The sequence below is a fragment of the Physeter macrocephalus genome, chromosome 16, assembly GCF_002837175.3.
Source record: "Physeter macrocephalus isolate SW-GA chromosome 16, ASM283717v5, whole genome shotgun sequence".
Lineage (NCBI taxonomy): Eukaryota > Metazoa > Chordata > Mammalia > Artiodactyla > Physeteridae > Physeter > Physeter macrocephalus.
In genome coordinates, this window is record NC_041229.1 from 102,925,054 (window position 1) to 102,946,228 (window position 21,175).

Below are 21,175 nucleotides of genomic sequence, written 5' to 3' on the forward strand. Positions count from 1 at the left end.
TCTGAGGGGTTCTGCTCCCCAAGAAGCATCTGTTCCAAAGTCTACAACAAGGTTTCTCAACCTTTCTTCTATCCTAAGATAACCCGAAGAATATAACATGCTCCTATCAGGAACGCTGGTTCTCTGCAACAGTGATGCTTAATTAGCTGGTGGTGGAGGTGGAGGTACCGAGGGGTGTATCACAGCCTTGAGTGCGTGGCCCTGTGCAGATGTTAAAAAGCCCCCAGGAAGTCTGAATACACGACTCCCATCCTACCCCCAGATTGAAAATCTCTGCTAAAACATTCCCCGGACCTTGGAGGCTCACCCTTGTGATGGCAGACGTTGAGGTTAGTTTCCTCCGGGTCTTCTTTACTTTCCGAAGATCCTCATCTTCATAGAACAGGTCCTAAGTGGGTAGGGGGATGGAATGAGGTTGGGAAACCCTAGGAGGGTCTGTAATTGCTTCTCGGCCGCTTTATTTATTTATTTGTTTGTTTGTTTATTTTTTTTGCGGTACGCGGGCCTCTCACTGTTGTGGCCTCTCCCGTTGCGGAGCACGGGCTCCGGACGCGCAGGCTCAGCGGCCATGGCTCACGGGCCCAGCCGCTCCGCGGCACGTGGGATCCTCCCGGACCGGGGCACGAACCCGCGTCCCCTGCATCGGCAGGCGGACTCTCAACCACCGCGCCACCAGGGAAGCCCTCGGCCGCTTTACTGAGGGGCTGTGGAAAGTTACCTGCCCGTGTAGTGGATCATCGCTGCCTTCCTGTTCTGATGAGAAACTCTCCTCCTCTTCCTCAGAATAATTGTCAATATCAGGAGAACGGTCTGGAAACAGACACCTTAATAAGATGACCTCGCAAGGGGAAGACCTGGTCTAAGAGGCTTTGGCTGGCTGGAGCCATGCTCTCCTCAGTGGAAACGCGGCTGGGGTGGAGGGCAGGGCCCCGACCCCCTTTCGTTTCCAGGGAGCTCTGAGCTCCTCTTGCCCAGGAACGTGTTAGGCTTTCCTGGGATGGAGATCAGGTGACGGGGAGGGCTTCCCAACACTGCACACGTCCTACCAGACAGCTTGGATTTGATTCCTTCATGGTCAATGGGCTGGCTGGACAGGGAGTAGATCTTTATTTCTGCCACAGGCACGGAGACATCCTTCACGTTGCTGTGCAGGCCGAGTACCAGGGCGCCTTCGTTTGGGTGCTGCATCACCTACGAGCACGGGGCAGCCACGGACACACCTCACTACGGACAGTGCCACAGAGCAGCCCGTTTTCACAAATCCCAATGGACAGGCGAGCCACTGGGAACGGCGTTCTGCTAACACATTTTCTTTTTCACTATCTTCCAGATTTACGCCTACCATTCTCCTACTGCCTGTCTCACTTTACCTTTTTTTTTTTTTTTTTCCTTTTTGGCCGTGCCACGCGGCTTGTGAGATCTTAGTTCCCCCACCAGGGATTGAACCAGGGCCCACGCCGTGAAAGCGCGGAGTCCCAACCACCGGACCGCCAGGGAAGTCCCCAGTCTCACATAAAACCACCTCCGGAAGTGTCAGCCACGGGTCAGGCCACGTGCTTAGAGATAAAAATCAAGGCCTGAGATCGAAAATGACTGCTAATCTCTAGGACTGCATTTTAGTTTAAGTCTTTCACAGAGAAACTAGCTCTCCAGGCTGCGTGAGGCCTGCCTGCAGACCGTGGCCACCTGTGCCAGGCCACCTGTGCCTGGCAATAAGGGCTTGACACAGCTGGCAAAACGTGCCATCCACATACTTCACTCCCGCCAGGCCCTCGTTCTTAAACAAAACATGAAGAGGACAGAAAGATGGGCTGGGACTATCTCACCTTTTACTGAGGCCACACAATTTTTCTTACTTAATGTTCTAAAACACAGAAATAGGTTTTAAAATTGATTTGTGGCCCCTTTCCTCTTCCCCTTGGTCAGGGCTGAGAAGGTTCACCAGGCATACAGGGAAGCTGAACAAATGAGCAAACATACTGAGAAGGGAATTAGAAACATGAAAAAGAGAAAGGCTAGAGGAACCCCAAAGGTGCTGATTGGAATTGACCGGAATGTGAGCTCATGATCAGACAGACACAGATGTGGAAATAGATATGATGTGTATGTATATACACGTGCATATGCATATGTATACATGTATTTCCTAGCTCCGTCTGCTGAGAGGGAGGAGAAGCAATGATACCAGAAAGTAAAGAAGCATGTAAAGAACGATGAGGCATATAAAACAGGATATAGGAATCAGCTTGAAGGGGCTCCTACTGGCCAAATTTGAGATAATTTGAGCATCAAAATAAATAATGCTAGTAGCAGACTAAATCCCACTGAATTAAACAGGAATCCACAGATCCATAACTGATACAAAGAAATGAATCAATCAGTAAATGGGGAAGAAGGGAAAGCTGTATCTTACAGCAGACAGCCAACTAATAAATAGAGAAGGAATGGTGGGATTGGAAATTCACTGTCTGGCAAACATCAAAGTAATGGCTGCTTCTGGCAAGAGTCATTAATAGAGGCTAAAACTACTTGGTGAAGATATGAGGAGAAAAGAGACTGTTATATAGTCTCAAAACATCTCCCTATAAAATGTTTTTTTTCCATTGGTAAGAACAAACTATGTATTAATTAACTTTATACTGGAAATCCTGGCACACACCATCTTAAATTAACCAAGCGATAAGAGTTGGCCTCACCAGTAACAGAACAAATCAACACAGAGTGCTGCCTGCATTACTGCTGCAGGAATTCTGCCAAAAACGCAGAAGTTGAATGTAATCTTCAGAAAACATCAGACAAACCTGAACTGAGGCACGTTCAATAAAGAGCCTGTACTCTTAAAAAATGTCAAGGGCATGAAGGACAAGGAAAAGCCGAGGGACTGCAGGTCGAGGGAGACTAATGAGATGAGAGCTAAGTGCAGCCCGTAATCCGAGATGAAACCCTGGGCCTGCAAAGGACATCCCTGAGTCGCTTGGCATGACCTGGGTGCGGACTGTGGGTCAGATGGCCACCCTGTGTCGGTGCTAATGTCCCGATCTTCATGGTAGACACAGTACGTATTAACTATGTGTGATGGGGCACCAGCTTACTCTCGGTGGTTCAGAAAAGAAAACAACACGCATAACGTGCATGTAGGAGAGAATAATAAGGCGGAAGTGTTAACACTGAAGAATCTGGGTGAAGGGTAGATGGGAATTCTTTATACTATTCTTACAACTGTTCTCTAAGTTTGACATTTTTTTAAAAGTTAAAGAAAAAACTTTTCATGAGGGAGAAAGCTCTCAATAAAAAGAAGTGCGTCCTGAATTTCCAGTAAAAGAATTAATTTGTAACACAGAATAAAACACCCAAACAGTAGGCTGGGAAAATCACTGGCTGGGCTGGTGTCTCTCGTCGGCTCCGAAAGGCTGACTGTCCAGAGGCCGCCCTCTCTCACCTCGGCCATGTTGATGAGCCCCACGGCCAGGGTCTTATAGCCCAGGATGGTCCGGTTCTTGTAACGCTTTCTCCTCTGCAACATGATCTGCAGCTTGTTGGCATCTCGCTTCAGGAAATGAGGGTACTGCCGAGCACAAAACAGAGCCGAGCACAGTTAACCAGCAACCGGGTCCTCGGTGGGTCTTGGTGCTGCGAGAGGACGTGCCACCTTCCTGTGCTTCGCTGGCTCCCAGCTGCACGAGGGGGCAATAGGGGCGAGGGGGACGCCTGGCTTCCACTCCGCAGCGGGGTGGTCCACACACGCTCAGAAAACAGCCTCCTCCCTTGCCAGATAATCAGGTGTCCGTGCACTGCAACCTGGGGTACTGGCGTTATGCGGAGAGACAGACATACTGGGACGGATAAGGAGGAGAAGGGAAGGGACGGAGGTTGCAGTATGGGGGCAAAACAAGACTGAAGCATCCACCTCTGCTGGGGGGCACGGTGTGGATTACTAAGGAGAGGTGACGGGGACGAGGATGGTGGGATGGTGGGGTTAACAGCTCTGTCTGAGGAAAAGGGGAAGAAGAATGAGAGGCAAAGCATTACATACAGGATGAATAAACAACAAGGTCCCACTGTAGAGCACAGGGAACTACATTCAATAGCCTGTGATAAACCAGGATGGAAAAGAATATGAAAAAGAACGTATACACACACATACATATATATATATATGTATAACTGAATCACTTTGCTGTATAGCAGAAATTGACACATTTTATTTTATTTTTTAGTGCTTTTCCTTTATTTATTTACTTCACATCTTTATTGGAGTGTAAATGCTTTACATTGTTGTGTTAGTTTCTGCTGTACAACAAAGTGCATCAGCTATACGTATACATATATCCCCATATCCCCTCCCTCTTGAGCCTCTCTCCCACCCTCCCTACCCCACCCCTCTAGGTGGTCACAAAGCACTGAGCTGATCTCCCTGTGCTACGCAGCAGCTTAACGCAACACTTTAAATCAACTATACGGCAATTAGAAAACAACAACAACAACAAAGAACGATTTGTGATGCACTCTTCAGCAGCCCAGCTGGGCCTCGGCGCCCTTGCTGTGGCTGTCTGAGTGACTGCTCTGGTCCTCCAGGCCGGCCACAGAAGCTCTAGGTGACTTTAAATCATTGGGCTATGGCTGTTCTCAGATCAAACAGTCTCCAGATTAGAGGACTGTTCGGGATTAGGTTGGACATGGCATACTAATGACCTAAGACTGAGCAGGTTCTCACCTGGAGGGAGAAGGTTAACTGGAGCTCTGTTTCCACCAATCCACTGGCTGGAAGGATGATCTCGTTGGAACGAAGAATCCTTTTTGAACCCTGAAACCAAGAAAAAATAGGTCAAAGCTGTATCACCAAAAATCACACCCAAAGAAATACTGTTTGCAAACAACACCTAAACTCTACAAAGATTCTTACCAGTTCAAGTATTCCACCAGTCTTTTTGTTGTACTTGATCAAAATCAAGCCACTACCATAGATATGATTTTACATGTATTATGCTGTCCGTTTGGGTAAAGGGTTTTCACATGAAAATGATTTGTTATTGCATCTGAGGTCTCCTCTCCCTCCGCTCCTGAGGGAGAGGCAGTGGTATCGCACCCCAAGGCGTGGCAGTTCTCCCCATGGCACCTCAGCCGCCCTCCTCCCGTCTAACTGACACTTCGGCCACACTGTCCTGTCTCTGGGCATTTCCACATGCTGTTTTCTCTTCTTGGATATTCTTTCATGCTTCTGTACACAGCTAACCAACTCACCTTCCCAGTCTCAGCTTTGATATAATTATTTTCCAGGAACCCTTCCTTTTAGTGCGGCTCCCCCTGCCCCACCCTTCCCCTGCCGTGCCCCCCAGCACCCCCGCTCCGCCAAACCTAACACTGGGTTAAACACCATAGTGTTTTTAGCTCTTAAAAATAAAGTTGGGCTAAACTGTTCCTCAATGTAAAAAGAGATCAGCAGGAGAGCCTGAGGAATGTCAGTATATTTATAAAAATTACTTAAAAAAAATTGAGTTTAACACAGTGAAATGCCCCGATCTCCAGGATACAGATCGATGAGTTAGTAAATGTATATACCCGTGTAACCCACATCTGTATCAAGATGTAGAGCATTTTTATTACTCTGGAAAAATCCCTTGTGATGCCTCCCAGTCAATCCTGCACCCCGTCTCAGAGGAAAGCACTGTTCCGAGTTCTTTCACCATAGGTCAGTTCTTCCTGTTCTAAAATTCCATATAAATGGAATCATACGGTGTGTACTATTCTGGTCGGGCTTCTTTTGCCCAACATTTATAATGTGTCTGAGGTTCATACAGGCTGTTGCGTGTATCGAAAACTTGTTCCTTTTTACTGCTGAGCAGAATTCTGTCCCATGAATGCACCACATGTGGTTTCCGTTCTCCTGCCGCTGAACGTTTCACATTTGGGGTGTTTCTAGGTTGGGACCATTATGGCTAAAGCTGCCATTCTCGTACAAGTCATCCACACAAGTGGATGTGTTTTCTTGCTCTTGGGCCGACGCCTATGAGAGGAATGGCTGGCTCTTAGGGTAGACACATATGTAGCTTCATGAGAAACTGCCAGACTGATTTCCAAAGTGTCAGTACCACTTTCCACCTGCAGCTGCATCCGGCGTGGTCTGTCCTGGACGCGTGGATTCTACTAGCCACGTGCAGAGAGGTCCACCACTGTGGCTGCAATTTGCATCTCCCTGAGGACTCAGCCAGTGCAGCGCCTTCTCAGCTGTTTATTGGTCAGTTGTAAATCTCCATTTATGACGTGCCTGATCAAACTTCTCTGTGTTGTTTATCTTGTTATTAGGGTGTAAATTTTTTATTTATACAAGAAATTGTCAGATATATGCACCATAGACATTTTCTTGCCTATTCATTTTCTTAATAGTATCTTTTGATGAAGTATTTAATTTTGATCTGGTCGACTTTATTATTATTTTTTTCCTTTTATGCTTAATGCATTCTGGGTCCTAGCTAAGAAATCTTTGCTTACTCCAAGGTAATGAAGTTATTCTGCTGTATTAGAGTAGATATTCCACTCTGTTTTCCTTTAGAAATGAAAAAAATTTAGTTTTAACTTTTAGGTTTCGTATCTATTTCTAATTTTTGCTTTTATAAAATACAGCTTTTGTATAATGCAGGAAGGAAAATCTCCTAAATGTAGTATTTCACGATGCTTTTAAAATTAGAATAGCACCATATTATGCCAATTAAAAATAATAAAGAAAGCTCTGCCTCACGCGTTAGATAATGCTTTTTGGAACCTCTATTACGAACAAGAGTCTTGGCAAAGTTTTCACCTGAATTTATATAGGCTCTTGGGATTTAAGAAGTCTCTGGACAATGAATCTCAGAAATGCTGAGAATCCAAAATGTGGTTTATATATAGCAGTTGTTTTCAACCAGGGGTAGGAGACATTTGGCAAAGTTTAGAGACATTTTTGATTGTTACAGCTGGGGTATGTGCGTGCGTGCGTGAGTGCAGGCGTGATATTTCTAGAGCATAGAGGCCGGAGCTGCTGCCGACCGGCCTACGAGGCACAGCACAGCCCCACGACACTTCTGAGAAACCCTGCACAGCTGAAACCTGCTCCCCCCGAAGACACTGCTTCCTGGGCTGACTGCTGGGCTTGGGGGTGGGGCAGGGTCCTCCTTGTTCCTCATCAGCAGCTCCAGAACATTCTCCCTTCCACCTCCCCCAAACTCCCGCTTTGAGTGGATGCCCCTAGTCTAGCCTCTCTTCCTGGCTGTGGCTCTTGTCTGTACCTGCCAGCATCCCTGCTCATTTCTTGACTTTAGCTCCTCACGCACTGTTCCTTCCCCAGCACTACTCCTGCCGTAACTCTTCATGATTTCTTTTTTTTTTTTTAAACGATAATATAACTTACTGATGAAAGCATCCTTGTCTAAATTTATTTATTTATTTATTTTTTGGCTGCATTGGGTCTTCGCTGCTGCGCGTGGGCTTTCTCTAGTGGGCATGGCATGCTCCATCCTCTTCACCGTATTTTATTTATTTGACATGCCCCCCCCCCGCCGCCTCCGCGACATATAACCTTCCAACAGCGGTGGCCCTCGCTATTTGAACTCTCACTATCCAAATATATGCTATAAATACCTGTAAACATTTCTGTCCCAAACGCATTATCTGAATTGCAAACTTGTGAACATGAACTTGCGCACGCGGGTAACAGGATGTAGCTGCGCTGCAGCCACAGGATCATGGCCAGCTCAGGCGCCTTCAAAGCATGGCACAGTACTGTTCTCATGTTTGCCAACCTTCTCCAAAGATTTAGCCCTTCGTGGGTCCCAGTACTTGCTTCTTCCAGGTGCCAGGCACTATCAACTTGAGTCCAATTTCAAAATTATCTTTTTTTAAAAAATTAATTAATTAATTAATCAGTGAATGTTTATTGTCTCTTTCCTTCCACTACAATGATTAATCTTAAACTCTTCAGTCTCAGGATCTTTTTACACTCTTAAAAATTACTGAGGACCCCAAATAGCTTTTGTTTATGTACATGTATCTTTCAATATTTACCACACTAGCAATTAAAACTGAGATATTAAAAATATGTATTAATTCATTTAAAAATAACTGTAATGAACCTATTATGTGTTTACATAAAAATATTTTTATGAAAAATATCTTCTCTAAAGCAAAAACAATTTATTAAGAGGGCATCATTTTTTTATGTATATAACAGCTTTATTAGAATATAATTCAAATACTACACAATCTGCCCATTTAAAGTGTGCAATTCAATGGCCTTTAGTATATTCAGAGTTGTGCAACCAGGAACACAATCAATTTTACAACATTTTCACCACCCAAAAAAGGAACCCCATACTCAATAGCTGTCTGTCACCCTGCCAACCTTCCCATCCCTCTACCCCTAGGCAGCCACTAATTTAACTTTCTGACTCTATGGATTTGTCTATACTGGACATTTCATAAAATGGAATCATATAATATGCGGTCTTTTGTGACTGGCTTCTTTCATTTAGTATGTTTTCAAGGTTCATCAGTATTGTAGCATGAATGTACTTTATTCTTTCTTTAAAAAAATAATTAATTAGGTTGCGTTGGGTCTTACTTGCAGCATGTGAGCTCCTTAGTTGTGGCAGGCAGGCTCCTTAGTTGCAGCTCGCGGCCTCCTTAGTTGTGGCATGAGAACTCTTAGTTGCTGCATGCATGTGGGATCTAGGTCCCGGACCAGGGATCAAACCCAGGGCCCCTGCACTGGGAGCGAGGAGTCTTAACCACTGCACCACCAGGGAAGTCCCTGTACTTTATTCTTTTTTCTTGCCAAGTAATACTCCATTGTATGGATATATCACATTTTATTTATTCATTCATCAGTTAATGGACTTGGGTTGTTTCCACTTTTCAGCCATTACGCTGCCATGAACATCTGTGGGCAAAGTTTTGTGTGGACATGTTTTCATCTCACTTGGGTAATATTTAGGAGTGGAACTGCTAGGTCATATGGTAACTCTGTGTTTAACCTTTTGAGGAACTGCCAGACTGTTTTCCACAGTGTCTGCACCACTGTACACACCTAACAGCTGTGTATGAGGCAGATGGTATACTTTTACACTTCTGTGAATCTCTTTGACATCTGGCTTAATAAAAGACAACCAGGTTCTCATACCTGTTTCTGTAACCAATCTGTTACAAAATATTGTTTTGGTTGAGTATATTAAAAAAATCCAGACTCAGAGAGGTAGGAAGTTAGAAAAAGGAAGAACATTTTAACAGCCTTTTCAAATAATGGTGGACTATTTTTCTTTGATAGTACACCAAAACTCTACAAGTGGTAGTCTCTTAAAGGTTAGTCGCCAAGTAGAGTCTGAAACCATATCAATAAGGTTTTATAGTCTGTTATATATTAAAATCCAGTCAATTAAAAGGATATCACTGGAAAAACTGGGACATTTGAATAAAGTCTGTAATTTAGTTAATAGTGTTGTACCAGTGATAATTTCTTAGTTTTGATAAATACCATGGTTAAGAAAGATGTTAACACTGGGAGAAGCTGAGTGAGGGGTATATGGGAACTCTATGTACTGCTCCTGCACCTCTTCTGTAAATTTAAAATTATTTCTAAACAAAAAGTAAAAAATAAAATCCAATCCATTGACCTGTTTTGTTCTTTGAATGGATCTTTACCCAGCACAATTTTGTGACCTCGTGCATTGGTCATTTGGAAAATACTGGTTCACTGAGTTACGTGAATCTTTCAAATGTTACTCATTACACGATATAAAAAAATCACGACAGTTATTATCACTACAGACCTTTTAAGGAAAGTCTTAGTATATGTGCTGCCGAAGCGAGCGCATAAGGAAAGTCTTTAAGAACTGGGAACCTGGGACTTCCCTGGCGGCGCAGTGGTTAAGAATCCGCCTGCCAGTGCAGGGGACACGGGTTCGAGCCCTGGTCCGGGGAGATCCCACATGCCGCAGAGCAACTAAGCCTGTGCGCCACAACTACTGAGCCTGTGCTCTAGAGTCCATGAGCCACAACTATTGAGCCTGCGCTCTAGAGCCCGTGAGCCACAACTACTGAGCCTGCGCTCTAGAGCCCGTGAGCCACAGCTCCTGAGCCCACGTGCCACAACTACTGAAGCCCATGTGCCTAAAGCCCGTGCTCTGCAACAAGAGAAGCCACCGCAATGAGAAGCCCGTGCACCGCAACGAAGAGTATAGCCCCTGCTCGCTGCAACTAGAGAAAGCCCGCGTAGCAAACGAAGACCCAACGCCTCCATAAATAAATAAGTAAGTAAGTAAGTAAATAAATAAATAAATAAATAAATAAATAAAAAGAACTGGGAAGCTGTTAAGCTTACAGTGACAAAGACAAGTTTTCCAAAATTCTGGTTTTCACTTGAAAGCTCAAATGTCGTTTATTATTGGCCAAAAATATTCTCAGTTGTTTCCCTCAAAGTGGGAAACTGTTCATTTTCTGAACGGGCTTACTCTGTTCATTTTCAAGAAAGTAACTTCCAAATACCTGAGTCTGAATAACCAGCTTGTCTGTAAGCCCCTCTTTCAAGTACAAATGGTGTTCCATGAAAAAGCAGCTACTTCAATGCACAGCTCAGTTGTATGAGGACTTGTCCTTGAGACAACGGTAGCCTCCTCTGTGAAGAAGGAGCGCTGTATGCGCATTTCCGTTTCATCACACAGACTACTAAAAAGACATGTATTCCAAGGTTGAGACAAAATAAATTAACAGTTTTTACTGCTTCTCCAAGGACATTCTTAAGCAAAACTGGCTTTTCCCCTCCTCCTTCTAGTTTGCCATGGCAGGCAATACAAGGACTACTGACATTCTGGTCAGCTGTCCTGATTTGCACTAAGGGCCAGCCAGCCATTTTACCAGCCATTGCTCTTGTAACTTCAATGCAAATGTCAACGTGGTGGAAAGGGCAAGTAAAGCCACAGTATTATCACGAAAACAGTTTGGATCTTCCGTATCCCCTGAGAGGGTCTTAGGGAGCCCAGGCTCTGCAGACCTCATTTTGAGAACTGCTGCTCTATCAGCACGTAAAGGGCCTTAAAGGCAGGGGTTTGGGTGTGTTCTGTTCGCTGCCGAATCCCCTGTGCCTAGAACAACACTTGGCCTATAACAGGTGCTCAATAAATATTTATTAGATAAATGTGTAAATGAATAAATAAGTGACTGGATAAAGGAATGTGATAACATCTGTAATTACTTTCAGCTGCTTGGAAGTCAAGCAATAAAAAATTTAGGATATTTGTAGCTTTGGGGTATAATTTAAAATTTTACAGAATGTTAAATATTTAATCAGGAAATAAAAGACATTATTTCTTTTGGCAAAGGCATTTAACTGCGGGGATGCAAAAGCAGCAAGGAACTTTCAAAACTGTACCAACAGTGTTTGCACTGGAAAGCAACTGCTTTTAGCTATGCAAGTAACTCCTGAAAACTGGAACACTGCCCGTGACCTAGAAACAGGTGTGAAATCGGGAAAGGAGGAAAAGACACCGCAAGTTTCCACTCGCCCATCATGGTCCCACACTTGTTTTTTCAACCCACAGTGTCTGGAAACGTTTCACAGAATCGAGAGGAATTATGCACAGAGATGAACAGGGAGTCTGAATGTAAGGGACACACAGGAAATCATAAGGAGTAATTAGAGTGTTTCAAGTTTTGAGGACCAAATTAACATAATGTATTTATCTCAGAAAGAGAGCTGAGGACCTCAGCGTATGGTTCACATACTGCGAAAATGCTACAGACGTGGGTTTTAGTGAAGCCAAGAAACTGCTGCACAACAAACAGGTGAGCCAGTAATCAAATGTTCTGGTTAGTAGCGAGTTTCCTCACAGCTCACTATTTTTCCATGAAATAGAACTCAGTAATATACCATTCTTAAGCTGAAGGATTCCACCGTTTAATGGTTCCAGAGGCACTCCAGACTCTCAGTAAGCTTTAGGGATCGTCATTAAAAGGGACTGATCGGTTAAGGAAGCCCTGGTGTCGGAGTTTAATGTCTACATACGTCACCGGCTCTCTGGTCCGGTCCCACTTCTGCCACCTGGTATCACCCGGCGACAGGTAAATTCCTTGACCTTTCTGGAGCTCAGTTTCTCCTGAAACTGAAATTCCGAATGCTTAGAATACGAATGTTGTGAAATACTTTGGGTCCCTTGGAGATACTGAGGTAATTTCAAGGAATTAAATGTGTGGATGACTCAGAAGACAAAACACCCCAGTAAGTTTTAAACTGTCAAGTCTGAAATAATAACCTACAAGTTTCTTCCACCCTATAGAAAACTGCCAAAGCTGCTGCCCCAACCCATACATCTCCTTATACCCAGAAATCCCAGGAATAAGACCGAAACCTACACAAGCCACCCTAGTAACGGCTGAATTTCCGGATCTTCATGCTAATCCTGTTAGACAGGCAGGGCAGGGAGAGCCACTTTTATCCCTCAGACAAAGAAACTAAGGTTTAAAGCGACTGAGTGCTTTAACTAAGATGCAGAAGTGGGACCCAGTAGGTCGCATGAGCTCAATCATCTTCCCACTACTGAACCTGCTTTGCTGAGTGAAGGACGAGAGAGCTGGTCCCCCCCCAGCATCTCTGAAGCCCCGACAGTGGGCACAGGGTTATCTAGCTCCCTTGGGTCCTGAACAAACAATCCTGTTCAACTCACCTGTAGCTTCACAGCGATGACCACTGAGTTAAGGTCTTTGTCCATTTCTTTTAGCATGACAAGTTTCTTCAGGGTCAAACTGAACAGCCTAGAAAAATTTAGAGAAAGAAGATCGAGTCAAATGTTAAGGAACTTATGAGAAAAGTGACAGACAACCTGTTGAGGAAATGCTGCTTTACCTAAAGGAAGAATGTTAGAATGCTCTTTACTGTGTCCACCATCAGTAAAACAGCATCCCTCTTATTTAACTTTTGTACTTGGTAAGTGTCAAAAAGGTACATTATTCCATGAATGTCTGTGGATGCCCCTTTATCTCCAGCCAAAACCAAGATGCCTTTTCACTCCTAATATGTGGGAGCAGTTTCTGGGAGCGGGGAGTAGACCAGGGAGGGGCATCAGGGTTTATTCTGCTTGCCCAGTTCCACTTCCACCTTATGTCTAATCACACCTGAAACATTTACAGACGTAAATCTGTAGCAACAAAGAGAAAATCCACACAAACAAAACAGAAACCATTTGGCAGGAAATGCTTTAAATGACCACAAATTCGATTTCAGCCAAACTTTGCTTCAAACATGCAGAAAATCTTCAGTGCCACAATGAGGAAGTTCCCCTTAATTAAAAGCAAGGGGACTGTCCCTCACTCTGGAGTCTTGGCATCTCTAATGTGACTCGACCTTGGCCTCCCAAGGCAGGGCTACCCTGGGCTTCTAGGAAGAGCTGGGAGGGAAACTGCAGATGCTGCCTTTCTGCTTCTGGTTCGAGTGGTTCAAGTTCTTAAAGCATCCTCTTCCCCGGAGAGGTTCTGGAGGATGGAAAGTTGTGGGTGGGATGCTGCCGACCCTGAGACCCCGACTCGGTCTGGGGCTCATTTTCCCCGTTTCCCGTCGGTCTCAAGCCTGGGCCTCCTCCTCACTCTCCAAGCTCCAGTCGCCCCGAATTCATTTCTGCTCCTCGCGTGCCCACTCTCTCACCTCTGGGCCTTCTTCCAAAGGGCAGGGCCCAGTACAGCTGCTCAGCAAGTATTTGTCAATGAAGTTTAACACTTTCTTAAAACGGCCTCTAGATAAAACCAGGTGAACAAGAATACATGTTGAAGAAATTCATGTAATTCATGAAAAAAGGGGGACAAATCCAGATCAACAGAAATGAATTTTAATTTTGAATTCACCCTCACCCCAAACACTTGCTAAGTGCTAAGATCTGCTAACACGAAGCAAATAAAACTCTTTCTTTCCTTTTGCTTTAAGTCACAATCAAAATCAACTAAAAGAAAGCCTATCAAGTCTTTTCATATATATTATTTCATCCAGATCTCAAAAACATGACTGTGTGTGTGTGTGTGTGTGTGTGTGTGTGTGTAAGGGGCAGGGTGGGTGGGGCAGGGGTCACTGCTCTACCCATATAACAAAAGAGGAAACAGATTCCTTTTCTAAAAATTTTATTTATTTTTGGCTGCGTTGGGTTTTCGCTGCTGCACATGGACTTTTCTCTAGTTGCAGTGAGCGGGGGGCTACTCTTCGTTGCGGTGCGTGGGCTTCTCATTGCGGTGGCTTCTCTTGTTGCAGAGCACGGGCTCTAGGCGCACGGGCTTCAGTAGTTGCCGCACACGGGCTCAGTAGTTGTGGTGCGTGGGCTTAGTTGCTCCGTGGCATGTAGGAGCTTCCCGGACCAGGGATCGAACCCGTGTCCCCTGCATTGGCAGGCGGATTCTTAACCACTGCGCCACCAGGGAAGTCCCGGGAAACAGATTCTAAACAGAGTAGTGACTCAGTTAAATTCCCACAGCTAGTAGGTGACAGAGCTAGATTCTAACTCCAATCTCCTTGCAGTAGGCAAATAATATCTCCTAATCCTCAGAACCTATAAACTTTTCATATGGCAAAAGGGACTCCACAGATGTGACTAAATTAAGGTGGGGAGATGATCCTGGATTCTCTGAATGGGTCCACTACAATCACAAATCTTTATAAGAGGGAGGCAGGAGGGCCCAAGTCAGAGAATGAGATGTGACCACGGAAGCAGAAGTCGGAGTGACGTGTGGCTGGCTCTGAAGATGGAAGAACCCCAGGTCAGGGGCCAAGGAATACAGGCAGCCTCTAGAAGCTGGAAAAGGCAAGAAAACCGATGCTCCCTGGAGCCTCCAGAAGAAATGCAGCCTTGCCACCACCTTGATTTTGGCCCAGTGAAACCCATTTTGGACTTCTAATCTCCAGAATTGTGAAAATAAATGTGTGTTTTGTTTTAAGCCACTAAGTCCGTGGTCATTTGTTACAGCAGCTGTAGGAGCTAATACGCTTCTCCTCTTAAGACCTGAGGCCTCCGCTACACAGCTGCCTCCTCAGCCAATGACTGGAGCTCCCGCACCTGTGCTCCTAAAACACGCTCAGGTTTGTTAAACTGGAGTCACCACGGTTCATGCTCGCCGCCCCCGCTCCCTGCCCATCAACAGCTACCCACAGCATCACTTGTTTCTCCTTTCCCTTCAGAGTAGAAACGTGCTGGCCCAAAAGGAACTCTGGTTCTGCCAACCCCCAAGGGATTATTACATTTCACACAGTTGACTACTAAGAAATGTTACTAACTACACTGTTCAGCTGATTCTCAAGCCTTGTTGGAAAGGAAAGGGAAGGAACACGACTGGGATGAGCAAATGGAAAAGACCGGATCCGCCCAATTTTGTTCCTCATCTAAGGCTGCTAATTACAAATGCTTCCGATAAGTTGGGGTTTTTTTGTTTGTTTCCAAAGCACCTACAGACGGATGCGCTGGTGCTGAATAAACTCACTGCAAGAAAAGAAGAGTCACAGGAATAAACTGGGAACACGCGTGTTTCTTCCCCTCTGCTTGTGGTCCTTCACCCTCTCACACATTCCACACGTCGACAGAGCATCTCCTGTACGCCAGGCACTGGGTTAGTGGGAGTTTAGAGGACATGGTCTATAGCCTCATGGAGATTACACAGTCTGGTGGGGAAGACAAGCAATGACTTACATGACACTCCTTAGCCTCAGCTCTTCTACGCCCCATGAGGCTCTGGACCATCCTTCCTCTTACATAACATATAAAATATTGTAAGAGGTAATACGGTGGAATTTTGTTAGGAGGGAAAAACACATCATATACCAATAAATATTTGGTGACTAAATAAACCAACCGTTATGCCACAGCACCTTACGTCAAGAAGAAAGCCAACAATGATCTAGTATCTTAGGTAACAAAATAATAGCAAGACTGGACGTGTTTAGTGTTTGCTCAGAAACCAGACATGCCACATTGATTTCCATACTATTGGCAATCAGTTCAACAGGTCTTTTTGTTTTTAATGGTATCACTCAAGGGGATGTGGCGACTTAAATGTATTCTGGTTCTTCAAAGCATAAGAAAATGTGACTCATTAAGCATCTACCATGTACCAGTTGCTTGAGATACATTTCACTGTCTCATGTAAGTCTTACAATAATTCTAAGAGGTGGGGTACTCTACCTGTCTTACAGATAAGGATGTTGAGAAGGATTAAGAAACTTGCCCAAGGTCACACAAGAAAGTGCTTGAGCCAAGATGCAAACTGAGGTTTATCTTAGGTCAGAACCCAATTAAAATTAGTACGGGGCACTTATTTGAAGATAAGAAGAAATTATTTTAATTACAAGTAAATATTTTCAACATATATCTTAATATAATAGAAAAACTCTGAGTAAATAAGACACATTTCTCCTTAAACCCACACTCACACAATACTGATTGAAACAGTCCCAGATATGGTTCTGAGGATGACTGAGTCTGGCAAGATGTTCCGACGGAGGTGTCTCAACAAGTAAGAGGCTGAGTTAGATGCTGATCCTAGGGTTTTTTGTTACCATATGTTTTATTGGTTGGGCACTTCATATGCAGTAAGAATACAGTACCCAAGGCCTGAAAGAAGAGTCCTTCGCTGACCATACTCCAGCTTTAATCAGTTTTTCTACAGCAGAAAATAACTTTACACTAAAATCATAAAGACTGGTAATTCCAAGTGCTAGTGAAGATGTGGACTAACCAGAAGTCCCCTACATGGCTGGTAAGAGTGCAAAATCATACAGATATCTGAGAAACTACCCGGTAGTTTATTAGTAGATATTAAATATATGCCTATACCTCAGCCCAGGTCCCAAGAGAAGCCGAGAAAAATGAGGGCACAGGCCACACAGAGACAGAATGTTCAGAGCAGCCCTAAACTGGAAACAGCCTAAGTGTCCACTAACAGGATGGACAAACAAATTGTGGTATACAAAGACGACAAGCTACTGATGCAGGGGACAACATGGACAAACTTCAAAAACACTGCGCTAAGCTAAAAAAGGCAGACACAGAAGACTATATGATTCCACTCATATGAAGTTCAAGGATAGGTAAGACCAATGCATGGCGATAGGAGCCAGTTCAGTAACTGAGGCAGGTGGAGACACTGACTGGGAAGGGTCACAAGGGAACCCTTTGGGGTGACTGAGACACCCATGACGGTGGCCACGTGGATATTCACACCTGCAAAAATCCACAGAGCTGCTTTATGTTCAAGACCCACGCACCACACTGTACACAAACTACACATCAAAAAAAAATTTTTAAGACCAGAATAAAGGCTTTAGAGTCAGACACAATCTGGTCTGAATTACAGTTCTGTCATATTACTCTGTCACTCATCCATCAGCCTACGCTGAGCCAGTCACTGTTCCAGTCACTTGCGATGCATCAGTAAACAAAACAGACAAAATTCTTGTCATGGAATTTATGTTCTAGAGAAAAGACAGTCCATAACAATAAACATAATTATTAAATAAATTCCACAGTATGTGAGATTGTGTTAAAATAGAGCTAGGTGAGGGGGGTTGCGAGTGTGAGGCAGAGGAGGGCAGGGAGCGTTGTAATTTTTTTTTTTTTTTTTTTTTGCATTACATGGGCCTCTCACTGTTGTGGCCTCTCCCGTTGCGGAGCACAGGCTCCGGACGCGCAGGCTCAGCGGCCATCGCTGGCCCAGCGGCCATGGCTCACGGGCCCAGCCGCTCCGCGGCATGTGGGATCTTCCGGGACCGGGGCACGAACCCGTGTCCCCTGCATCGGCAGGCGGACTCTCAACCACTGCGCCACCAGGGAAGCCCTAATTTTAAGTGAGGTGGTCAGGGTAGGCCTCACTGAGAAGTTCTAGATTAAGGGAAAGAGTGCAAAGGAGCACACCTGGTCTGTTTGTGAAATACTGAGGCCAGTGGAGCTGAAGCAGAGGGAGCAAGGGTGACAGTGCTGTGGGACAAGGTCAAACACATGCTTTGTGGGTAGTGGAGCCATACCAGCCGTGCAAAACTTTGTAAACCACAGTAAGGATTTGGCTCTTACTCTGCAAGACATGGGGAGCCACTGGCTTTAAGTGAGAGAGACATGACCTGTTTTACATTTTAATAGGATTCTTTTAGCTGTTCTATTAGGACAGGATGGAGGGAAGCAAGGGGAAAAGGGGAAAAGGTTGAGAGTCAGAAAGCAACTGCAGTAGTGCAGTTTGAGTGCGGCAGAGGTTTGGAGGGTAGGGGCAGTGGAGGTGGTGAAAAATGGTTTGAATTCTGGATATATTGTTGAAGATACAGGCTTTTGCGCCTGAACATCTGGAAAGATGGGGTTATCATTAACTGAGATGGGGAAAACTCTGGGCAAAGCAGGTTTTGGGAGTTTAAGATCGAGAGTTCAATTTTGGACATTTTAAATTTGAGATGTCTAGTAGAGATGTTGAGCAGAGACTTAGATACACAAGTCTGCCTGTGGGCTGGGAACATCAAGACGGAAATGCGGCATAAAGATGGAATTTAAAATCATGAGGACGAGTGAGTATACAGAGAAGAGGACCAGGATTGAGCCCAAGAATATTTCAACATTAAGAGAGAGAAGAGGATGAACTAGCAAAGGATATGAAGAAGAATTAACCAGTGAGGCAGGGGGAATATCAAACGAACGTGATATTCTAGAAGCCAAGAGGGAATGGTCAGCCGTATCACTTGCTGCTGATGGGTCAAGAGGGGCACTGAAAACTGATCACTGAATTTAGCGATATGGAAGCCACTGAGGACCTCAACAAGGCCAGTTTCACTGGAAGAGGGAAAACGAAAGCCTAACCGGAATAAATTTAAGAGTGAATGGGAGGAAAGGAACTGGGAGACAGCAAATCTGTTTCAATCTTAGCTCTATCCCCGTATCCTGACTGTAAACTTCCTGTCCAACAGAAATAGTGCAAACCACATTTGTAATTTAAATTTCTCCTGATAGCCATATTTTTAAAAAAGTAAAAAGGTGAAACTAACTTTAATAATATATTTTATTTAACTCAATATATCCAAAATATTATAACCAATATACTAAAATATCAATATATGTAAAAAGAATAATACACCTCGACCAAGTAGGTTTTATCTCAGGAATGCAGGGCTTCCCTGGTGGCAGAGTGGTTAAGACTCTGCACTCCCAATGCAGGGGGCCTGGGTTTGACCCCTGGTCAGGGAACTAGATCCCACATGCATGCCACAACTAAGAGTTTGCATGCTGCAACTAAGGAGCCCACCTGCTGCAACTAAGACCCAGTGCAACCAAATAAATTAAGATTAAAAAAAGGTATCTAAGATTGGAATTTATTTTCAGATGATGTGATTATCTATATAGAAAATTTGATGTAATCTTCAAAAAATATTAGAATAATAAGTGAGTTTAGAAAAGTTGTAGGAAACAAGATCAATATAATCAATATACAAAAATCAATGGTATTTCTATATACTAGCAACAAATAATTAGAAATTGAAACTTGAAAAAATACAATTTACAACTGCATCCAAAAACAGGACCTATACAGGGATAAATCTGACAAATAACGTACAAGACCTACACACTGAAAATTATAAAACATTGCCGAGAGAAATTAAAGAAGACCTAAATAGAGAGACATACATTGTTTGAGGTGGATACCCATATTAAAAAAAAACGGAATTTCAATTAATACCTTAAATTGTCTACAGAAATTAATTCAAAATGGACTACAAATCTAAATGTAAAACATAAAATTATAAAACTTCTAAGGAAAAAACACAGGAGAAAGTATTTGGAACCATGGGTTAGGCAAAGATTCCTTAGACATGACACCAAAGAACAATCCCTAAAAGAAAAAAATGAGAAAATTGGACTTTGTCAAAATGAATTTGAAAGATGCTATTAAGAGAATGAAAAGACAAGCCATAGAGTGGGACAAAATACTTGCAAATCACCTATTTGATAACAGATTTGTGTCCAGAATATGTAGAGAATTCTCAATTTTTTTTTTTTTTTTTTTTTTTTCGGTACGCGGGCCTTTCACTGCCGTGGCCTCTCCCGGTGCGGAGCACAGGCTCTGGACGCGCAGGCTCAGCGGCCATGGCTCACGGGCCCAGCCGCTCTGCAGCATGTGGGATCCTCCCGGACCGGGGCACGAACCTGTGTCCCCTGCATCGGCAGGCGGACTCTCAACCACTGCGCCACCAGGAAAGCCCGAGAATTCTCAAATTTTGATGTTAGGAAAACAAACATCCCAGTGAAAAAAATGGGCAAATGTTTTGATCAAACACTTCACCAAAGAAGGTATACAGACGGCAAGACATATGAAGAGATGCTCAACTTTACCAGTCATTAGGAAAATGCAAATTACAATCACAATGAGAGACCACTACCTTCCTGTTTGAAAATCTAAATTTAAAAGACTGGTCATTACTCACTGTTGGTGAGGATGTGGAGCAACTGAAACTCACGCTGCGGACGGGAATGTAAAGTGTACAGTCACTCTGGAAAACAGTTTAGCAGTTTCTTAAAAAGTTATACCGACACCTACCATATGATCCAGTCATTCCACTCCTGTGTATTTACCCAAGAGAAAAGGAAATCTATATTCCCATACAAAGAACTGTACCTGAATGTTCACAGCAGAGTTAATTGAAATAGCCCCAAACTAGAAACAACCTAAATGTCCATCAACAGATGAATGGATAAACAAACTGGTATCCATACAATGGAATATTACTTAACAATAAAAAGGGATGAACTCGTGATGCACATGACATGAATGAACTCAAAATAATTGTGAGTGAAAGAAGCCAAAAAAGAGGTACAAACTATTCTAGAAAACGCAAACCTTTAGTGACAGAAGGCAGACCTGTGGTTACCTTAGGATGGGGACGGGGTGGTGGTGTACAGAAAAGCATTAACTAGCAGGCCCGAGAATGGGGATGGCCCTCGCCGCAACGAGGGAAAGCCTGTGTGCAGCAACGAAGGCCCAATGCAGGCAAAAATAAATAAATAAAATATAAATAAATTTTAAAAACAGCTTTATTGAAGTATAACTGATATACAATAAACTGCACATATTTTGGGCTTCCCTGGTGGCGCAGTGGTTGCGCGTCCGCCTGCCGATGCAGGGGAACCGGGTTCGCGCCCCGGTCCGGGAGGATCCC

The 21,175-nt window shown here is 44.0% G+C and overlaps 1 protein-coding gene across 1 annotated transcript in view; it reads right to left on the bottom strand.

Moving 5' to 3' along the window:
* Positions 1-21,175, bottom strand: part of LOC102983630 (phosphofurin acidic cluster sorting protein 1) — a 95,224-nt gene continuing 74,049 nt past the window's right edge. Inside the window, exons 2-7 of the mRNA XM_028501201.2 lie at positions 12,687-12,774; positions 4,715-4,804; positions 3,440-3,565; positions 1,047-1,191; positions 719-810; positions 1-388 (exon numbers count right to left, since the gene is read on the bottom strand). Coding sequence (XP_028357002.1) covers positions 143-388; positions 719-810; positions 1,047-1,191; positions 3,440-3,565; positions 4,715-4,804; positions 12,687-12,743 — 756 coding nt within the window. The 5' untranslated portion in view covers positions 12,744-12,774 and the 3' untranslated portion in view covers positions 1-142. The remainder of the gene's footprint in view (positions 389-718; positions 811-1,046; positions 1,192-3,439; positions 3,566-4,714; positions 4,805-12,686; positions 12,775-21,175) is intronic.